A 22,421-nucleotide genomic window follows, 5' to 3' on the forward strand; every position below is an offset into this window, starting at 1 on the left:
AATGGTGTCTTTGTTGGATGATGAAAGGAATGACAGAGATAACTTATACTGGACAATATTTGATTTGCATGATTCTTCAAGATAGTAGAGTTCATTCTTCTCCTTAGCAAGTCCAATCCTCTTCCCTGAATCCTGGTCCTGAAATATACAGTAAGAAGGATAGAAAAGCACATTACAGTTCATGTCATGGGTGAGTTTTTGGATGGATACCAGGTTAGTGGACAATTTGGGAACATGAAGGACATTTTTTAGTGTAAGTGATGGATTAATACGGATATCCCCAAGGCCAGCTACGGTAGTAAGGGAACCATCTGCAATGGCTATTTTTCGATTGCTTGGGCAGGGGGTATAAGTGCTAAAATGTAGTGAGGAGTGAGTCATGTGATCTGTGGCTCCTGAGTCAATAACCCATAAATCCCTAATAGGTTCATCTGAGACATTTAGTCCGTGAGAAATAGAAAACTTACCTGAGATTGCAAGAGAGTCTGCACCATTAGGTTTCTCCAACGATCCCAGAAGCCCCCTCCTTATTGGGTGGGCTTCAAGAAAGAGAGAAAAACATACAATGAAGGTCTGACAAATTTAGTAAGGGTTGGCGATGAAGGCCTAAAGAATCTTTCAGCCAATGTCCAAAAAAAGGTAACTGTAATGCTCCGCCAAACTGAAGAGTGGATCAAAACCTCTCAAAATCAAAACTGATCCAAACCAAACCAAAGGGATTCAGTAAATCTGCTCTAGGCAACACCAGATCTAAGATTTCAGACTGATCCGATGTCTCTACAAAGAGATCCAAGAAAAGGATGAATCCGATGGCGCAACAGTCCAGAAGAAAAAAAATGTAGAGTTCAGATCTGTAGTGGATCTTGAAGAAGAATCAAGGACACTCAAGAACCTCCCAAATACTGTTAGAGAGTTCTTGAACCAGCAGCAGCAGAGATGACTAAAGAGATACTATGTGTAGATTAGGTTGTGACCAGCTCTGATACCATGAGAGAAATTGAGAGAAAAAATGAATTGATTGTATTGTCTTGGAAGGAGCATATACACAACTTTATATAGAATTACAGAGCTAACTTACAGGGTGATAAAAATAGGAAACTAACTTTTCCTAGAAAACTAATTTCTATATCAGTGGGATTCTCCAATTAATATCCCATGATTCTAGGAAACTAACTTATGTATGTTTCCTAAACTGATGGACCTAAAATTATGGAGAATCAATCAGAGAGTCAATCTTCTACTTTCCATCAATATTAAGATAGAAAAATACAAAGGGAGGAGTAAAAACTCTTAACCCTCCCAAGAGAACATTTCAGATTACAATGTTGCTTAGAACATATTATCTCTTCCCACCCCTTGTTTAGCCAATGAATCTGCCAAGGAATTGGCACACCTCTTAGTCCACTGAAATTTGACTTCCATATTTTGTATGAGATATCTAATTTTCTTCTTTTCATTCAGAAACTTCCATAAACTAGAATCATCTTTCATTAACCAGTTGATAGTCAAATTAGAATCACCTTCCACTTCCAGGTTTCTGATATTTAATTCTTGAGCTCTTTTTAACCCTTCCATAACAGCCAATATTTCAGCTATAAGAGAGTCCCCCCAGCCAATAGGACCCGAATACAAGGCAATAATTCGACCTTCATCATCCCTGAAAGCTCCCCCTATACCCGACAGACCTAGATTTCCTTCGCTGCTTCCGTCAAAGTTTAATTTAGTGAACCCTGAAGCTGCTGGGGACCAAACTGGGTGAGTTACATTCTTCCTTGGAACTGACCAAGCCACTTCTTTCCACTTCCTGATGATATCTCTTTCTGAATAGTTTTCCAAAATGTGCAAAGTTTTATCCCACTGAATCACCCTTATGGGAATTAATTCAGTAATTACACCTTTATTTCTTTCTTTCCCAAGAAAGGTCCATTGGTTCCTTTCCTCCCAAACTGTCCAACATACATCTGCTCTTACACATCTCCATAGATTTTTCCCTCTCTTCTTCAGCCCCTTAACAGTAGAAGAATGGAATAGGCTTTGTACATTTGAGGGAGTGGTCCACTTGCATTCAAAAAGGTAGAAAAACCAACACCAGATTTCTGAAACAAATGGACAAGAAACCAATTAGTGATTACAATTCTCACCATTCTTCTTACAAAGAATGCACCAGTGTGGGGATAAACACCAATTAGACCTATTTTTTTTAAGTAAGTCGCAAGTGTTACATTTTTCAAGGAAAACTTCCCAATAAAATGCACTAACTCTGGGAGGAATTGGTTTACCCCAGACTTTCAGAACTGGAAAAGGGATTCCAAAGACAGGTGGGGAATGAGCCAATACTTTGAAGAATGATGAACATGAGAAGACACCCGAGGGAGAAGGAGTCCATATCCTACTATCCCTCCCGAGTGGATCAATAGTCACCCCCTCAAGGATTTTTAGCAGGTCAGCAATGAGGTTCAATTCCGAGTTTCTAAGGGCCCTTCTAAAACCCAAATTCCAATCAATGGATGAACTAGAAGAGGTCAAGAAAGTGGAGATTGGTTCATTTTTAAAACGTGATAGGGAATACAAGGACAGGAAGAGCTCCTTTAGCGAAATGTCTCCCACTCAAACATGATCCTAAAATTTCACAAGATTACCAGAGCACATATCATACCTGATTAGAGGAAGGAAAAAAGGAAGGATGGCATGGATTGATTTCCAAGGAGAAGCTCTCGTAGCCCTAACTGAAGCTCTAGAGTCCCAATCATCCACCGCTTGCCCATGAATACTTAAGACCTCTTGAGCCCATAATTTATTCCTTTCCAAAGTCGATCTCTAAAGCCATTTCCTCAACAAAGCTTCATTTTTTTTTCTGCAAATTACCTAAAAAAAGCCCACCATCATTTTTGGTTTTGGTAACTATATCCCTCTTGACCCTATGATCTTTTTTCTCCTCTCCTGGTTCCCATAAGAAGTCTCTCATTAATTTCTCCAAAATCCCACAAATTCCTCCAGGCATTTTAAGCACCGACAAAAAGTACACTGGCAGATTTTCCAATATAGATTTGATCAGAGTTATTCTGCCTCCCATGGATAGGTAATTTTTCTTCCAAGATGCTAACCTCTTAGTAAATCTCTCAATCACCGGGTTCCAGAAACTCTTTTTACTTGGGTTATGCCCTAGTGGCAGCCCCGAATAGATCAACGACCATTGTGCGATCTTACATCCCAAAGTGCGGGCCCTATCCTCCACCTCACTTTCTCTCAAATTAACGCCAATTACATAACTATTGTCCAAAACTTTAAGATTAGTCACGTTTTCAAAAACATTGATCACTTGCTTTAGGTTACTCACCCAACTCACCTCCTCCCCACCACAAAAAAGAATTGCGTCATCAACAAACTGTAAATGTGCTACTTGGACCTTATTCCTTCCTACCCTCCAACTTTTCACCAAATTTCTAGAGTCTGCTCTCTCAATGAGTTTTCCTAGGACTTCAGCAATTAGAGTAAACTGGAAAGGAGAAAGGGGGTCTCCTTGCCTAATACCCTTGGTAGCTTGGAAATGATCTACCACCCTCCTATTCACTAAGATGGAATAGTGGCAAGTCCCAATACATACTTTCACCCACTTGCACCATTTCTGCCCAAATCCAAAAGGCTCTAGGACTTCCAGTAGAAGTGACCAATCCACCATATCATATGCCTTTTCAAGGTCCAATTTGCACACTAACCCCTTCTTCCCACTTCTTTTGTAGTCTTCCACACTTTCGTTTGCAATCAGGATTTGGTCCACAATTTGTCTACTCTTCACAAAGGCACCCTGATTTGGGGAAATTATTAAGGGTGGGACTTCTCTAATCCTCCGAGAAAGCACCTTGGTAATGATTTTATAAAGGCTATGTACCAAGCTAATGGGTTTGAACTCTTTGGGGTGACATGCATCTCCCTTTTTGGGGATCAAAACCAAGAATGTGGAATTGAGGCCTAGGCTAATCACCCCCCTTTCAAAGAATTCAGAAAACACTTTTTGGATGTCATCCTTCAGAATCTCCTAGCAGTCTTGATAGAAAGCCACCGTAAAACCGTCAAGACTAGGTGCTTTAGATCTATTCATTGAAAAATATGGCTACCCTTATTTCTTCCAATTCAAAGCTTCTCTCTAACCACACCCTTGACTCTTCCGGTAGTCTTGGCCACTCCAAACCCTCAATCTGTAATCTGCTCGACATAGGCCTTCTAAAGATTGATTTAAAATGGTTTTTGTAATTTTTAGTAGGTCCTTTCCCAACCAAACCAAGTTTTAGTTGAGAAAATACCTTGATTATGTGAATGATGTGCATATTCCTAGCTCCACGAGATTTCTTGGAAGCCACTTTAAATGAAGTATCTGTATCCACCTCATCTGCCCTCCTTCCTAAATTTAGGCCTAACTTTCCTACCACCACTTCCTTAAAAGTATTGTTATTTACAAAAAAGCACTCCACCTAGGAAGAAACACAGCCAACCCCGTCATTGTATTCAAACTCACCTTCGTTATTGCCTACAATCTGTTCAGTTTCAACATCATCTGCCCCTACCCTAGCTTCTTTCGTCTTCTTCCCCAGAACGCCATTTGCTACCTAAACAAGAGAGAAATCAATCAGAGCCATTACAGCATCAACCACCTCCTGACTCTCCGCTCTAGAAATCAACCACAACATCAACCGGTGCACAATCGACAAAGATACCACTCCGGTCTTCATGACGTTCAACACTCTTCACTTTAAACTTCTTAGAACCCTTCACCTTCTCGCTTTTATCGTACCTGAAAGCCACCCATTTCCGTTCTTCTTCCTTCTCCCTTTTCTCCTTTCCTAAAAGAGAACTCCTTAAGGATCCATAGATTTTCACTTCTGCATGCTTATAGATGAATGATCCTTTTATTCACCCTCGAGCAACCCAAACGACTATGGTTCCTTCTAAGTAACACTTGGGCTTTGTGAATGGGCCCTGCTCAAATTTAAAACTAACTCCCTAGCTCAAGAGTTTGTTTCCTTTTTCCAAACTAAAGACTCTTCCTCTCCCTTAACAAAATCCAACCCCTTCTTGCCATCACCCACATGTATTTTACTAACTCTCCCCCCATTCCCCCCAACCACTAGAGAGGACACGCAAAGTCCCTTCTCCTTATCTGGTTTTAGGTGGGCCCTACCTTCATCACAACTTTTTGGGGACCTACAATCTCTATTCTTGACTAGCCCCCTTTGACCACTTTGCCTTTATGTCATCCAAACCCAAACTGCGTACTACTAAAACCTAGTTATTGAGAAGGTTGAGGATGTCATTTGTTATATTGCAAGAAGCAAAGACATACTAAGGAAAGATGTTGAAAACTCAATCCTCATTTGAAACTAGAAAAATAAAAAACTGGGAAAAAGGGCCATGCTCACTTGGCTACAGTTGGTAATGATGTCTAGTCTTCTAGTGTCCATGCCTCCTCCCATGAATCCTTTGATGTAATGGTAAACTCCGGAGTCTCCTATTACACTTGGAAAGGAGTGGGGCATCCTCCTTGCCTGGTTCTAGTAATCCATCTAGTCCATTTGCTAAGATAGGAACTGCACTTGCTTGTTCCACATTTTCTAGCCCATGGATTCTAGACTGTGGGGTTAGTGCCCATATGATTGGTATGCCTTCATATTTTACTTCATATAAGTTAACCCTTTGGAAGGGAAAAATTACTATTGTTGGTGGATCTAGACTCCTATCTTGGGTTAAGGTGAAGTCAAACATACCCACAATCTTTCCTTTGGATTTGTTCTTCATGTACCTTAGTTGCATAAAAATTGTTATCTCTTGGTTCTTTTACAAAATCCCATGAATGCTTTATGAGACTATGACCTTTTTTCCTACCCATTATGTTTTTCCAAACCTGAGCATGGGGAAGATGATTGGAAGTAGGCATGAAATCGATGAGTCTATCTTTTCTACGAAACTTTAGAACATGGATTGTCAAGCTAGATTGAGTTTTGTTCCAAGAGAAATTGAGTCTTTTGCAATTATGGCATTGTCGTCTTTGTCATATGTCTTTTAATTTTTTGAAGCTTTTGTTTGCTAATTTGTTTAGCTCAGTGTCAAATTTGAATCTTCAATGTGAAGTTTGTCATCTATCCAACAATGTAGAACCACATATTATGTGAGCAATAGTAGTGTTGCCTTCCATTTGGTACATATTGATGTTTGGTGCCCATATGTTATTCCTTGCATGGGTGGGTATAAATACTCCATTATCTTCATTGATGACTACACTCCATATACATGGCTCTACTTAATGAAAAGTCAGGATGAAGTTTCTATGATTGTTTAAAATTTCATGAATATGGTGGAGATACAATTTGAGAAAAGAGTTAAGATAATAAGATTTGACAATGCCAAGGAGTACTTTGATAATCATTTGTACGGGTTCTTAAAGATCAGGGAGTTTTCACTAGAGATCATGCAATCGTACTTCATAGTAGAATGGGGTTGTTGAGAGGAAGAATAGACATATGGTTGAAGTTGCTAAAGAGTTATTTTTCTAGACTCATGTTCCCACACGTTTTTGGGGAGATGCTATCGAGATGGCTATGAATCTCATTAACTGGCTTCCATTAAGGGCCCTTAAGCTTTAGTCTCCTCATCAGCTTCACCTCCCTGATGAACCCATCTTTAATTTACCCGTCAAGGTTCTTGGATGTGTTTTTTTGTCCATGATAGGAATCCTTCCAGGCATCAATTTGATCCTAAGTCAAGCAAATGTATATTCCTTCATTACTTTCTTGTCCAAAAAGGCTATAGATTTTTTTATCCTTATTCTAGAAAGAGATGTTTCTAAGGATTTTAACTTTCTGTAGTCCTCCTTTTAGTCATCCCGTCCTTCTCTTTAGGGGGAGAATGATAGTGAAGATCGAACTCTCTTTTGCCTTCCTATTCCTGTCTCTATACCTCCTTCCTCTCATCCTTATAACGATGGTATTCCTTCTCTTTAGGGTGGCTCCTAAAGTTGAATGCTCATCACAATCTAATCTCTTGAACTCAAGTAACCTTGAACCCCCTATTACTTCTACTATTGATTCTAACATTGATCTCCTTATTGCTATTCAAAAGAGGAAGAGGACATGCACCAAGTATCTCATTACTAACTATGTTTCTAATGATGCTCTCTTACCCTCCTATTATGCCTATATTTCTACCATTTCTTCTGTTTCCATCCCGCGCAGTGTCGTAGAGGCAATGCAAACTCCTCCCTGGAAGGAAACTATGAACCAAGAGATGAAGGCCATAATAAAAGACCAAATGTGGGAGATTGTTTCTTGTCCCAAGGATAAGATCCTTGTTAGGTATAAGAGGGTGTACACTATTAAACACAAGCTATATGGTTTTATTGAGAGGTATGAGGCTCAATTTGTGGCCAAAGAATACACTTAGACCTATGACATTGATTATTTGGAAACCTTTGCTCTAGTTGCTCAAATGAACTCTATTCATGCGATCATGCCTCTTGCTGTCCACTACTTTTGGTCTTTATATCAAATGGATGTAAAGAATGTCTTCATCAATGGGGATTTACAGGAAAAAGTTTATATGGACTTACCTACTAGAGTAAGATTTCCTATCGGTAAAGGGAAAGTTTTCCATTTGAAGAAGTCTTTGTATGGGCTCAAGCAGTCCCCTAGAACCTAGTTTGATAGATTTAGAAATGATGTTTTAATGATTGGATTCTCTCAATCTTAGACAAATCACACCTTGTTCATAAGGTAAATTGATGGTAGGGTAACAATGTTGACAGTATATGTTGACATTGTTGTGACTAGTGATGACATCACAAGAATCTCTTAGTCAAAATCATTCATTGCTTTTGAATTTAAGATTAAGGATATCGGTGATCTCAAATACTTTAAGGATATCGGTGATCTTTCAAAAAAAGTATGTTCTTGACTTTGTCTATGAACTTGGGAAATTTGGATGCAAGATTGTAGAAACTCCAATTGACCCTAAACACAAGTTGAGTGTTACTGAAGAAGAAGTTCTTCTAGATAGAGGGGTTTATTAAAGATTGGTGGGTCATCTTCTATATCTTTGTTTGACTAGACTAGATATATCTTATGCAGTTGGAGTGGTTAGCCAATATATGCATGAGCCCAAAACATCTCACATGCAAGTAGTTAACAGAATTCTGGCCTATCTAAAGGGGTGCCCTAGTAAAGGGATGCTGTACTCCAATCATGGACATCTAAAGGTTAAGGCTTACATAGATGCAAACCAAGCAGGGTTTATTGATGATAGATCTACATCTAGTTACTGTGCCTTAGTTGGAGGTAATGTAGTTTCATGGATAAGCAAGAAACAATTAGTTGTTGCCCATTCTAGTGCTAAGACAGAATATAGGACAAATGGCTCCTGGAGTGTTTGGATTACTTTGGTTGAAGACTTTGTTGACTAAGATGGGTATCCAAGCAAATACTCTAATGAGACTTTGTTGTGACAATCATGCAGCCATAAATATTGCTCAGAATCATATTCGGCGTGGCCATACAAAACATATTGAAGTGGACAAACACTATTAGAGAGAGGATAGCTAGTGGAGATATTTGCCTATCCTTTGTAAGGTTGGAATACCAAATTGTTGATTGTCTCGCTAAAGGTATTTACCATCCAAAGTTTGTTAAGAACCTAGACAAGCTGGGCATGATTGACATATATGTCAACTTGAGGAGTGTTGAGAATGCTTAGGTAGGGTTTATTTGGTTTTTTCTTATCCTTTTGTATTTGGGCGCTGGGCGCCCAAGTAAGGGCATTCTTGTATTTTTCCCTCATAATATAAATATCATGTTTGTGGGTGTGTACAGGAACACACACCTCCCATTCATGAGACTCTCTTCTTCTTCCTCGACAAACCCTAGATTGACAACTGACTCCATACTACTCTAGAGACATATCATAATAGGTGCATTTTCGTGTACCTAGTCATTATACCTAGTAACTCCTAAATCTGGTTTATTCTTCTTAATACATTTTAATTTACCCCTAGCAGTTAGATGTATCTCAACTTATTTTGCCCAAGGTACATAGTTTGTACCATTGAGCTTTATCAAAGTCATTTGAACAGGCATTTAATTTGGCTGTCACCAAACTAGACTAGACTTAGTTTCACTACTAGAGGCTTTCATAATCACAACAACAGTGCTGATGTAGAATTTAAGCAGTAAAAAATAAGACCAATTCACTTCAAGGCAAAAAACCACAAAAACAGATTCTGTACTAGTCCAAGGGCACTAACAGGAAAGCTGTATTCTATGAAAAACACAAAAAAATACCTTCTAACAGCTAGCCAATCCCAACCACATGAATTGGAGATGAGAAACTTCATACTACTACACTATTTCTACTTACCATTCAATAGAAAGTGGAAACATCAAAGAAAAAACCACTAACCTGTACTGTTCACCATCAGTCCCCCTTTGAATCACCAATTAGAGGGAAACTAGTAACCTACTGAATCCTCAACAAAAACTTCAACTTGAGCCATGTAAGCCTCCTTCCGTAGTGGGCGATCAGTCCTTTTTTGGTCGCTTTTCCTTCAGTGTATGGTGAGAGAAAACTGAAGTTGATCCTTGCTAGGGCGTCCTTACCAGTCAAGGTTGATCAACCTGGCTCTGATACCATGTTATCTGGCCTGAAATACTGATTAATAAATGGGATGAATCCCAAAACTATTTGGTCACACTTAGATTAGATGAAGGAAAGAAGAAGATGAGAAGAAGTTGAAGAAGAAGGGCTAAAAGCAAAAGAGTTCAAAGAATCTCCGACTGCCGCCCAACACACTTTTGATTATAATTAGTCTGAAATTACATTACTGCCTCTGACTTAATAGAATGAAGGAATAACAAATAGAAAACAAAGAGAAAGAAACAATGACCAAGCAGACCCTAATGACCAACACTATAATTTAACAGGTAGATTGGGGGTCTGAGCAGGGGTGAAGCTATTGTGGAAGATGCTTCCTGCTGCTGTTATGTGAGCCATTTGGAGGAAGCAAAACACTCACATCTTCGAAAACAAGGCTTTGGAAGAGGTCATGATTGTGAAGAAGGATATAGGGATGTTTGTCTTCGGTGGCCAGGCATAAGTCAGTCAAAGGAAGATCACACAGCTCTTTTTTTTTTTTTTATTCTGGTATTCTTTTTTTGTAAACAATGTACAAATCACTTACAAAATTTTTTTAGCAAATCCACAATGTGCAATCCATAATTTTTTTTTGATAAATAAATGTGCGATTATTGTACATGGATTCTTTTGACTAATACAATCTTAATACTTTTTCCTAAAAAAAAGGTCTTTATATATGCAAGTTCAAAAGGCTAATGAAAAATACAATGTTCACTCCTTTTAAGTAATAAAAGTAGACTGATAAAGTTACCCTCACTTAAGTTATAAACTAGATAACACAAACACCACTATTTAATTATGAACTAAACAAGAAAATAGAAAAATGAACAATGGACCAGCCACCCTATACTCTTAACACCCTAGCCTGGTAATAATGAAATCCATCCTTTGCCTGCTCACACTTTGATAAATAGGTAAGCAAGTTTATCCGTTGACTTGACATAGGGAGTATCCACATAACAACTTTGAACTTTCTAAAAAACAAAGTGACTATCTACCTCAATGTATTTCAGCCTTTGATGAAACATTGGATTAGATGCTATATGTATGGCTGCTTGGTTATCATAAAAAAGATGCATCAGTGGAGACACTGGAAATCTTATCTCCTAAACTAAATGCTTCAACCACATCAATTCACATTTGATTTGACTCAACACTCAACCTGGCTTCAACACTACTTTTTACTCTTCCACAAAAATAAGGTTTCTTCCAAGAAGTGTACAGTGACTGGTCATGAACCTATTCCAAAGGTGAACCTGCCCAATATGCATTTATAAACTTGGATAGACAAATGATAAATGTTTTAAAACGTGGAGGCGTGACGCGAGGTGTTCCACTACCTAGAGGTGTGAGGCATAGTTCAGAACACAAGAAGCGTAAGCCTCCCGAACACAAGGAGGCGTAGCCTCCTTAAGAGGAGGAGGATTAGGAGGAAGGGGGGATCTCATTTTTTCTTTATTTTTGATAAAAATCTTTTATATTAAGAAGAATAAAGATACATAACATTAGTTGAAAGGGGGGGGTCTTGTTATATCATAAATAAAAGGTGGAGAAACTGCTTGGGGGTATCTTTTGGAAAAGAAAATATCAAATCATTGTTACAATACACATTAAATGCTAAATTGAGACTAAAAGAAAAATGGAACTGAATGCTCTTAATACCTCTTAAATGCCACAGTATTTCTTCAGTGTTAAGCATTAAGAGCTATCAAATAGGGCCTAAGGGTTCCGGCTGAAGTAGCCAAGAGGGTGGAGAAGATTCAAAGAGAGTTTCTATTGGGAAGGTTTGGGGGTAGCAATAAGTTCCATTTAGTTGAGATAAAGTTTGTAGGCTGAAGGAGGGAGGAGGTTAGGGATTAGGAGGATCAAACTTTTCAATAAGGCATTGCTTGGAAAATGGTTGTGGAGGTTTGGGATTGAGAGGGAAGGAGTCACTTTGGAGGATAGTGATGGTGGGGAAGTATGGAGTGGTGAGATTCGGGTGGCAATTGAGGGAGGTATCTACTTCATATGGGGTGAGAGTTTGGAAAGGGATTATGTCGTTTAATCAAGATTTCAAGAACTTGACCAAGTTTGTAGTGGGGGGTGGTGCTAGAATAAAATATTGGGAGGATGTGTGGTGTGGAGTTGGAAAGTTATGTGACATGCGCCCAAGACTTTATAGATTGGTTGATCATGAAATTAGGATTAACCAATGCTATGAATTGAGAGGTAAGCAGTTTGTTTGGTGTCCTAAGTTTAGATTAGAAGGCTGCTCCTTGATAAAGAGCTAGTAGAGTGTATTTCGTTGTTGGACAAGCTTGAATTGTCAAAGATTTCAAGGTCACTAAGAGATGAGATTTGGTGGAAAAACACAAAAACGGAAGTTCTGTAAAATCTATTTACTTAGATTCAATCTGAAATCACCTGGATGCAAATCAAGCTGGAGGTGTTTGGGGTAATCCTGTTCCACCAAGGGTGGAAGTTTTTGCCTGGCTTACTGCACTGGATAGTATTCACTTGAGATGTAAACCAGTCCTCAAAAATAGGTGTAAACTTGAAAAATTAGAGAGAAAAAGGAGGAAGAAAAGTAAGAGCAGCAGTACAAGAGAAGAAGATGGAGAAAAGAGGAGGAAGAAGAAAGGTTCGAATAAAACCTTCCCTTTCTTCTCTAATCCTTTTTACTAAAAATTAATGTTAAAATAATTACAAGTATGCCCTTAAGTGGGCGGCCAGCTAGGCAGTAACATAAAGAGATCAAACAAAAAGAAATAACAGGCCCATTAGCTAACAGGAAAATAGAAAAAAATATTACAAGAGAAGATACTAGGACCCATTTGGCCCAGTCTCTTTACAACTTGAAAGGGGTTTTGGTATGGCTAGCTACAGTCTACCACTTATTCTACTCTTGCAAGATTGCTGGTTTCATTTGGAAATTTTATTCTTCACTGTTTAAGTGAGTTTTTTTGCCAAGTTCTCGTGCAGGAATCTTCTCATTGTGGCCAGAGTTCAGAGGTAGTAAGAAAGAAACATAAGGTTTTTTGAGAATAAATGTTGGAGCATTGAGAAGCTGGTGGTGGTCATTAGGGGTGTCAATTGGACTGGATTTGGTTCAATTCGGTCCAGTCCAATGTGAGTCAATTACAAATGGACCAGGTCCAATCCAATCCAGTGAATATTGTGGACCATTCTGAACTGGTCCAACTCAATGTTTGGACCGTCCAGTGTGTTCAAATTTGTTTTAATTTAGATTAATTATAATCCAAACCTGGTAATTGACACCTATATTCTTATCTTCTATCAATGGACCAGATATTGGCTCAATCCAACCCAATCCAATATAAATTCATTACGGATGGACCAGTTCCAATCCAATCCAATAAATACCTAGGACCATTAAGTCTGGTTGGTCCAATTCAATATGTCTTGTTGGTCCGTCCAATCTGTCCAAATTGATTTTGGTTTGGACGGGGTCCAATCCAAAACCGGTCCATTGACACCCCTAGTGGTCATTGGCAAAGCAGTTGTTGATTGGGTGCTGATCCTTCTAGATTTTGCACAAGTTAATAGAGTTGATTTTGGAAGAAAGTATTTGGGAAGTGCTTGAATTGCAAAATTGTATTGTTGATGAGTTCTTTTTTTGAGTTTGTTCTTGTTTTTGGGTGTTATCTTGACACCCCGTGAGATTGTAATCTCTTCTGTTTTCTCTTATTTTTTAATAAAATTTTTCTTTTACTGTGAAAAATAAATAAATTAGTCCAAGACCTAGAGAAACTTTCAAATGTCATAGTATCCTGAAAACAACATCCAAGTTAGGACATTGGGATAATCCATGAACTGGATGACCACACTAACAAGAATGTGTGTGTGTGTGTATGTGTATGTTTAAATTCTAACATCCTCGTATCAATCAAATCAAGTATGCATTTCCTCTATGAAAGGCTTATTTTTGTCTTAGAGCATTGTAGAGAAGATGGGTTGAATGGCCCATAGACTGTCATTTCATGTTATGTTATGTTTCTCTCTGTTGTGGGCCTTATTTTGGGCCCATACTCTGTATTGTTCTGTTTTTGTATTTTCCTACCCACTCAAGGGCCTCTCTGTAATTTGTCAAAGATTAACTTATTAATAAGATGTTTAGAGTGTTAGAGAGGGGTTATGTTCGAACCTCTTACACTCTAACACTCATTGCCGCCAGCTCTCTCTTCTCTTCCTTTCTTGTTTGTTTTTCTGGTTTGCATCTAATCTCAAACAGTTCCATACATCAAGTGGGTTGTTTTTCAACTTGGTATCAGAGCGAGCCATTGCTTGGCGTGTCCCTCATGTGGTTCTAGTTCAACCAACTACATGAGGAGGTTCTAGGGCTGAAAGTTTACAGTCATCTGCCTAGTTCTTGGAGGTCATTGGAGGGTGCCCAAGTTTCTATACACTTGGAGAAGGGTTCGGTGACCAAGAAGAATCAGGGAGCAAGTTGTTTGGCCCGATTTGAAATCAGAGAAAAAGAATTTCGAAGCTATCTTAGAGAACAAGTGTTCGGCCTGGTTTATAGTTCAAACCAGAGACTATCTTACTGTAAGTCTTTCCTCAGTCCTTTGCTGGGTTATTTTTTGTTGTTTGGGAGGACTGTTAAAGCATTTAAAGCCCACCTCCATTCGGCCCATTGTTGTTGGACTGATTCTACTCAGAAATTTCTGGGTTGTTTTGGAAGTGCTATTCGGTTGATTATTGGACTGCCAAGCTGCTGAAACTGATCTAGAACTAAGTGGTACTAGTTTCATCTTCATCTCAGCCTCTTATTGGACCTATACTGAACACTTTGAAGTGGTTTCGTCTAGTTAACAGTAGGCTGTTAAGTACTGCACACTGAGTGTTCGACAAAAGGTCTCTTAAGGACTATGGCCCCTTTTTTCTTCTCTTTGGGACAACAGCTGTTGGGAACCTGAAATACCTTGTGATTGGAGGTTTGTTGGGTGTCCTTTGAAGGCTGAAACAGTAAAGAAAGAACTACCACCGAACTGGACCGTCACAGTTATCAAGATTGAACTGATTTTGTGAGCTAGTTGTTGTTGCCTATTCAGCTCAAACTAAACTCATCAAGACCCTAGTACCTTGGGAAACCTATTGAAAATCCTAATTGGAGCCTTTACATGATGGATTTCTCAAGCCTTGAAAACAAGAATGCTGCTGAATATGGACAGATTTTCGGAACCCCAACGGATTCTATGCTGGTTGTAACTACAGTTAAGCTTGATGGGACCAACTACTTGGCTTGGTCACAATCAGTGAAAATCCATATTTGTAGCAATGGAAAATGGGGTTTTATTTCTAGGAGCAAGAAAGCTCCTCCAGAGGATGATCCATCTTATGAGAGATGGATGCAAGAAAACTACACAGTGATTGGGTGGCTTGTGAACTCAATGCAGCCATAGATTAGTCAACATTATCTGTGGATGAACTCGGCATAGTTTTCCCAGATTAGTCAACATGTCACTTTAATATGTAGGAAAAACCATAGTTTTCCCAGATCTTTAGCATGAAAACGTTGATATAGAAACATCTTCAATCATCACTACCCATAATCACAATATTGTCAACATAAACCACCAAAACAGTGTGTCAAATCTTGGAAGTCATGCAAAAAATAGAGTAATCAGGTTAACATAATTTTAGGCCAAAATCAATCACTACTTCACTAAACTTACCAAACCAGGCATGTGGATATTGTTTTAGACAATGCCTTACTAAGCAAGCAAGCTAACCCATACTCCTTAATAAGAATCACACTAGCAATGTTAGATTGGATAGAAGTAGATGCTTATGTCTTCATAGAGAGATGCCTGATGAGCATAAGCAATGGCTTTTGTAGTGAACATTCTACATAACTCAACCATATGTCTGCCACATCTACAATGGAGCATATATGGATCCCATAAGGATCCCTGCAATACATATGGCCCTCAAGGACATAGTGAAAAACTTATTATTCATGGTTCTATCATGATTACAACTTCCTATTATTTCAGTACTGCAATGACCACTAATAACTATATGGGTCGGCTACAAAAATCCTGTTTTTCCATTCCATTTTGTTTAGCAAGGATCAAAATTCCGTTACCTATCGGTTGATATGTATTGTATTGGATCCTTCCTGACCTTACAGGGGGTGTTTCGGGTTGGCAAGTGGTTCAGAGGGTAGACCGGCCTTAAGCCAGCCCATTTGAACCAGTTTCGGAAAAAAAAACACAAAAAATATTACCGATACAGGCCGATACGCTCTATCGGCATATCGTCCTGTATCGATATTTTGAACCTTTGTTTAGTGGTAGTGTGTCACTTCCAGGGAATGACCTAGCATGAGCACAAAAAGACAATTCATGATCCGTGACCGTACGAGTTTGGCCAAATTTTAATGCTGTTTGTCAACCTAAAACAATCCTCCTTTATCTAGGCTTGAGACCAGCAGTGTAAGACAAGTTTACACTGGCGGAGTTCATCACTCTAGTAAACTACTTAGCCAAAATGTCCATGCATACAAGTAGCATGTGGCTCTGATGGTCTCATCCTCAAAAGTTAAGAGAAAAATTCCTCTATGTAAGACAACTCTGGACCACCGAGAATTTGTTTTTTAACTAGCTCAACTTTAGTCTTGATTCCTGGAAAATAAATTACAACATAAAAAAAAAAAAACCATTCCTTTAGTTGTTGCTTAATAGTAATGTTAGAGGTAATAGTCTGGTAAGTATTAAGTTCTTTGCATAGCCCCATCATCTCAAAAAAAATAGTTTTCAAGTGTTTTACCTTCCTATTGAGCAATTTCTATAAAATAGGTGCAACTTGTAAGGCTAACTATGTTGTATGGAGCAGAGTGTTGGTTATATTCTCATATTCATGCATTACATGCACCTCTTGCATAAGTATAGTAAATTTGGTGATGTGGTTGTCTATAATATATGTATCTAATGGGCAGATCTGGGCTTCTTCCTTGTCAAGCTACCCCTGAAGTCATAGCGAGTGCATGGGCCTGAGCTGAAAATTCCTCCTGGGTTGTGGCTTGTCCTTGTGCTCTATCAGAAGGACATGATTAGAAATGAAGTCATATGCAGGAACCTAGTAGTTCCAATAGGTGATAAAATGAGAGAAGTAGATTGAGATGGTTTGGTCATGTGCATAGAAAACCATCTACAGCACCTGTTAGAAAAAAGTAATCTATTACAAGTTGAAGGGACTAGAAGAGCTAGGGGCAGACCAAAAAGGACTTGGGCGGAAGTAATAAGAAATGATTTAAAGGCTCATAAGTTAACAATGAAATGAAAGGATATGGCACTGAACAGAATGGAATGGTGAAACAGGATTCATGCAGCTGACTCCATATAGATGGAACAAGGCTTAGATGATGATGATCATAGAGAAAGAAAGATTGAGATAGCTGACAAATCCATGTACTATTGTTACTCTCCAAGTACATCTTTGCTTGCTCCCTTATCCATCTAGAAGTGTCTAAGAAGATTGATTACTATTGAATTTTGATGTAATTGAGTTCCATAGCCAAGTCATAATTAGGGTATCTTCCCGTACCTAATTGAAATACGTAGAAGTACCAAATTCTAGCTATTGGTAAGTCAAGTACTTCAATTTTCTTTTGGCAGTAAAAAATGCAACAGCTGATTTTGCCACTTCCTAATTACTTTTAACTTAATGAAGGTCATTTGGATAAGCAAAAATTCTGGTGACATCACAACAGCAGACTTGGAGTCCATTTTCACTCATTCCTTTCAACATCAAGTGATCAGTAGTGTTTTGAGTTTGGTACTCTATCTCAGACAACCACACAATCAGAAGAGGAATCAGAAACCCTATTCCAAGATAGAATTTGCACTCACTCACGTGTTCACCTATAATCCAAACTTTGAGAATGATATCACAGAACTGATCACAAGATCACTTCACAGGATATCATAATTCTCACCAGAAAAACTGAATCAACCAGCACTAGTGTGTCTCATGATCTGAATCAAATTCTCCCTCTTGGTTCCATGGACAGTTCATCACTTCATCAGATGACTAACAAAGAGAAGGAAAGACAGGGGAAGAAGAGAGGAGGTGATCAGGCTTCAGTCCCTCTTGATATTTCCCAAGTAGAGAACAGAAATATATAAACATCTGGAAACTGAAGAACTAACCAGAACAAAAAGCGGCTCTGACATTTCCCATGCTTTGATACAGACCTATATACAATGCCACTCAAAATCTAAAAAATAGAGAAAGATAACTAAAAATCTCCTAAATATATGTAATCGAGATTCTCTAGGCAATCAGAAATCATAGGTACAAAATATTTGGGATTAAGGTTTTAGTGAAGTCCAAAGATGAATACTACAAGCATTATTTCTTTTTGTAAATATTTCCTTTTAAGTTAGCTGTCCTTTCATAAAATGGCTTAACAGGCAATCCTTACTCATACTTCACAATTGTGTTTTTGTTAGCAAATTCTTTGTGGGTCTTAAGTGCTTATTTTAATTCCCTTTTCCACAGGTACTTCTGGAAATGCTTCCAAATTATTTTCACCATGTACAGAGATATGGGAAAACATTGTTGAACAAGATTTATGGGCTTCATGTTGTGAGACCAGATGGAGGTATTAAGGTAGAAGAACTTCTAAATGCATAGAAAATGAACAACTGAGGCAGCATACCCTCTTAATGAGATTTTACTCTATGACAGCTTTCCACGAGTACAAACAATTCAGTAATTGTTCTACCTACCAACCTCTCAACTTAACAGAGCCTTACCTCCAACTATGTGGGATAGGCTACATGAATCTTGGCTTGCCATTGCACACTATCAAGAAGCGTGTCTTTTATAAAATTGTAAATTCTTAGATTGTTTCTTATTACTTAAGCCTATTTCTTCTTTGGCCTTCTCCTTACTCTTTTATAGCTTCATTACTTGCACCAAGATATTCCTCACCGTTGCAGTCTTTAGATACAATATTTGATACCACCCTACTACCCTAGATCATGACATGCCTTCACAAATCACCAATAAATCCTTTAACTGGTGTGCCACTGCCACTTCTTGGATGCTTCCCACAGCCCAGGCCTTAGCAACCAAATCATGGAGCTAGAGTGGGAGCAGGAGCCAAAATGGAAACATTAAATTGCAAATTTTGAAAAAGTTTAATGATTTGTAGTGGCTTCAGGAATACTTATTTTATTTTTGGTATTTAATGAATACTTATTTTATATTGTTCACACACACATTAAATTGCCAAATTTGAAAAAGTTCAAAAATTTGGAGTGGGATTCATGAATACTTATTTTAACACACACACACATTTTGTAGAAAGATTGGGCTGAATGGGCCTTAACTTGCCTCTTTCTATTGTTTAGTCTTTAGCTGTCTTTTCTTATAATGGGCCTTTAGGTATTAGGCCATCTTTTGCTCTTTTTGTTTGTGTTTAGCTGCCCCATTGGGGGCATCTATGTAATTTAAATTTTATTAGTTTTCAGCTTTTAATAACAGTAATCAAGGGGCTGGAGAGATATGATTGGATTCTTCTCCTTCTCCCTCTTTCTCCCATCTTTCTTCTTCCTCTCGCTCTGATTCTCTCACTCTTTTACTGTATTTTCTCTTGAACAAACACCATCTTATCTGTTTATTTTTCTTCTCTTTTATTGGGTCCAACTACTTGTAGTGTTAGTTTAATCAAAGATTTGCATTGATTTTCATAGGCAAGTGTAGCCCCTATATTCAGGCCCAAGATTTTTGTTGTTACTCCATTGAAGGCCTAGTATTTACTTTGGTGCAATTCCATTACTTGATTCTGAATAAGGGCATGACTCCTTTAACTAGCTATCATTCTTTGTATGTTTCATTCTCTCTTTTTTCCATTATATGTAAGAGCTTTGATCATCCCCAAAGCTATGCTACTTCTTATTGTTTGCAAGTGTAAAATCATACCATCATAGCTTTACACCAAGTTGGCTGGTTGAGGTTGTGATAGGCAAATACCACTTCTAATAAAAGGGAAATTCTATAAGGGCACTAAACTAATGCCTAGAGGTGCAGAGTGTAGGTATAGCATATGTTTGATATGCTTGTACCTTTTAAGCTAGGTTTTTATAATAAGAATGTTATAAATAAAGGTGGAAGTAACATTATATCATGCTCCCCATTATATATTAACATAATATAAATGGTGAAAACCCTCCGAATTTGTTTATTGTAGTTTAAAAAAAATGCTACAAGTAGAAGTGGGGGCATCATAGCTTTGATTTCTTTTAATGTATTACATTCTTTTGAATATGATATGAAACATTTGTTTACATTAATGCTGTGCAATTTATGTGAATTGTTTACTCTGAAATGTTGATTTGCAACTTTGCAAATGATATATTTATGGCTGATGATACTTATGTAACTATAGATGATGATGATGACATCATCATCATCATCATCATCATCATCGTCATCGTCGTCATCATCATCATCATCATCATCATCATTATTATTGTTATTATTATAAGTAGAAAATATGAAATTTTCTAATTTCTATTTTTAGTTTATTTTTATTTATTTTATCTTATTTTTAATTCTTTATTAATTAAAAATGAATGTTACTTGGTCTAATGGTAAAAGCTTGGGTCAGCAAGCATGAGAACGTGGGTTAAGCCTATGAACAACCACTTTGTGCAAAACAATGCCAAAGGTTAAAACCAATGTTTAAAAGGCGTGGGAGGTGTATGCCTGGAGGCACGCTTCTAGGCAAGGTGCCCCTAAAATGCCATGAGGCATGTGCCAAGGGCACTGACACCTCTGAGGCGTGTGCCAAGGGCACTGACACCTCTGAGGCATACGCCTCATATACTTTTTTCATGAGGCATACACCCCATGTAAAAAGACAAAAAGAAAAGAAGAAAAAAGAAGGAAGAAAAGAGAAAAAAGGAAAGGAAAAGAAGGGGAAGGGGAAGAAAAAGAAAGAGAAGAATAAAGAAAAGAAAAGGAAAGGGAAGATAAGGGGAAAGAAAGTGGGCCAGGGGCAAAGCCCCCAGCCCCCCTTTTCAATGCAGCCCCAAGACCCCCCCCCCCTTCAACTAGTGCTATGCATGTTCATTTTTCTTAATATAAAAGATTTTTATTAAAAATAAAGAAAAAAGAGATTTTTCTTCCTCATCCCCCTCCCTCCTCTTAAGCCTCCTTGTGTTCGGGAGGCTTACGCCTCTTAACGTTCTGAACTATGCCTCATGCCTCTAGGTAGTGGAATGCCTCATGTCATGGCTACGCATTTTAAAACATTGGTTAAAACTTAGGACCATATCCAGCCTACCCTTCCCAAGGCCCCAAATAGCTTGGACTAACATTGGATAATGGCCATATTAATTAAAAAGCAAATCCAATTTCAGGAAGCTTACACCTCACACCTTGGGATGGTAGAATGCCTCAAAACATGCTTCTGTGTTTTAAAACATTGATAATGAGACCAAGCTAGCTTGAGACTCCTAGCTTACATAACTTCGTAGCTAAGGCCCATGTCCAGAAGCCTAATTGTCAAGCTGGGATGAAATGCCCAGCCTGAAAATATCACAGCATAAGCTGAGGTTGGCTCAATAATATCAATATCATGGTAAGGAAACAAGGGGAAATGAAAAGAAATCCAAGGAATGGATCAATGATACCCAAAGTTCAAAGTATCAATACACCATATTGTAAGGATGTCCTGACCCAATTTTCAAAACTTAATTCTTAGTGTAAGTACTTTGTCCATTTGAAAACGCCCGATACACAAATTGTGTGTCAAGCATATTGATGTTTTGAACCATGATGACCATTGGTATCTACAAAACCATCTTACAAACTTTTAGTTCAATAATCTTTTGGCTCCCATTTTAGAAAATTGATTGAACCTTTTCTCATGGACAGGCATATTTTTCCGTAATGAGGAACATATTTCATTCAGATTTATGCATTCATAAGCGCTTCGCTTTGAAGGGTTCCTCACAACGCCGATCCTGCAGTAGAGTGGTGATTGATGAGGCTACCACATTCAAGGATCAGGATCTTGATTTTGTTTTCTACCTTGATCCATCAACTCGACACCAGGTCTTAACGTAAGCATGTAAATTACTTGCTTCATTAAGCATGTTACTCATTCATGAAAAAGAAAATTACAAAGAAGATGAGAAAGGGAGTGTGTGGTTGGTAAGAATTTTTGCTCATCTTTATTGTTGGGATATTTTGGTTTCTTTGAGTACAGGATGAATTATTTTGTTTTAAGCTTCTAAGGAAGAGTTTAAGTGTAAAAAGTGGATCAAGCTGCACTTTGTCCCTTTGTCATACACATTGAACATGTGCCAGGCATTTGGGTTGTGTCTAGGATATTTTCTTAGAAAACAAAAGTTAGAAGGATCCTAACAGGATGACTGTCTAAATGGTTACAAAAGTATTACAGAGGTCCCCTTGTTTGTATTACCTGAGAGGGTAACATTTTGTCAAAAGAGATCTCCTAGATGGAACCAGTTGAGTGGTGCTTCCTCACAATCCTACATGTCATAGGATATAGAGCAGGTTTGAAGATGATCAAATCACTCATGTGTAATAGGCTAAGGGAAAATAAAGATTAAGAGAGGAATATAATAGAGAATGATAGTAGATGAGTTATATCTTTTTTTATTTTTATTTTTCTAGTCAAGTATAATCACACTAAACTCAATACAAGGCCCTCAAATGAGCCACACTAAAGTAGAAAATTATTTTGGGCATTACAGCCAAAG

At 38.1% G+C, this 22,421-nt stretch overlaps 1 protein-coding gene across 4 annotated transcripts in view; it reads left to right on the forward strand.

Annotated features, from left to right (window-relative positions):
* The window catches only part of PIPK10 (phosphatidylinositol phosphate kinase 10), a 71,741-nt gene that overhangs the window by 38,802 nt on the left and 10,518 nt on the right, over positions 1-22,421 (forward strand). For all 4 annotated transcript variants that reach the window (XM_088953058.1, XM_088953059.1, XM_088953056.1 and 1 more), the window contains exons 4-5: positions 18,184-18,294; positions 21,571-21,758. In XM_088953058.1, the coding sequence (XP_088809184.1) occupies positions 18,184-18,294; positions 21,571-21,758 (299 nt within the window). The remainder of the gene's footprint in view (positions 1-18,183; positions 18,295-21,570; positions 21,759-22,421) is intronic.

This window comes from Nelumbo lutea, chromosome 7 (genome assembly GCF_056320005.1).
Source record: "Nelumbo lutea isolate HS-2025 chromosome 7, American lotus-T2T, whole genome shotgun sequence".
Taxonomy (NCBI): domain Eukaryota; kingdom Viridiplantae; phylum Streptophyta; class Magnoliopsida; order Proteales; family Nelumbonaceae; genus Nelumbo; species Nelumbo lutea.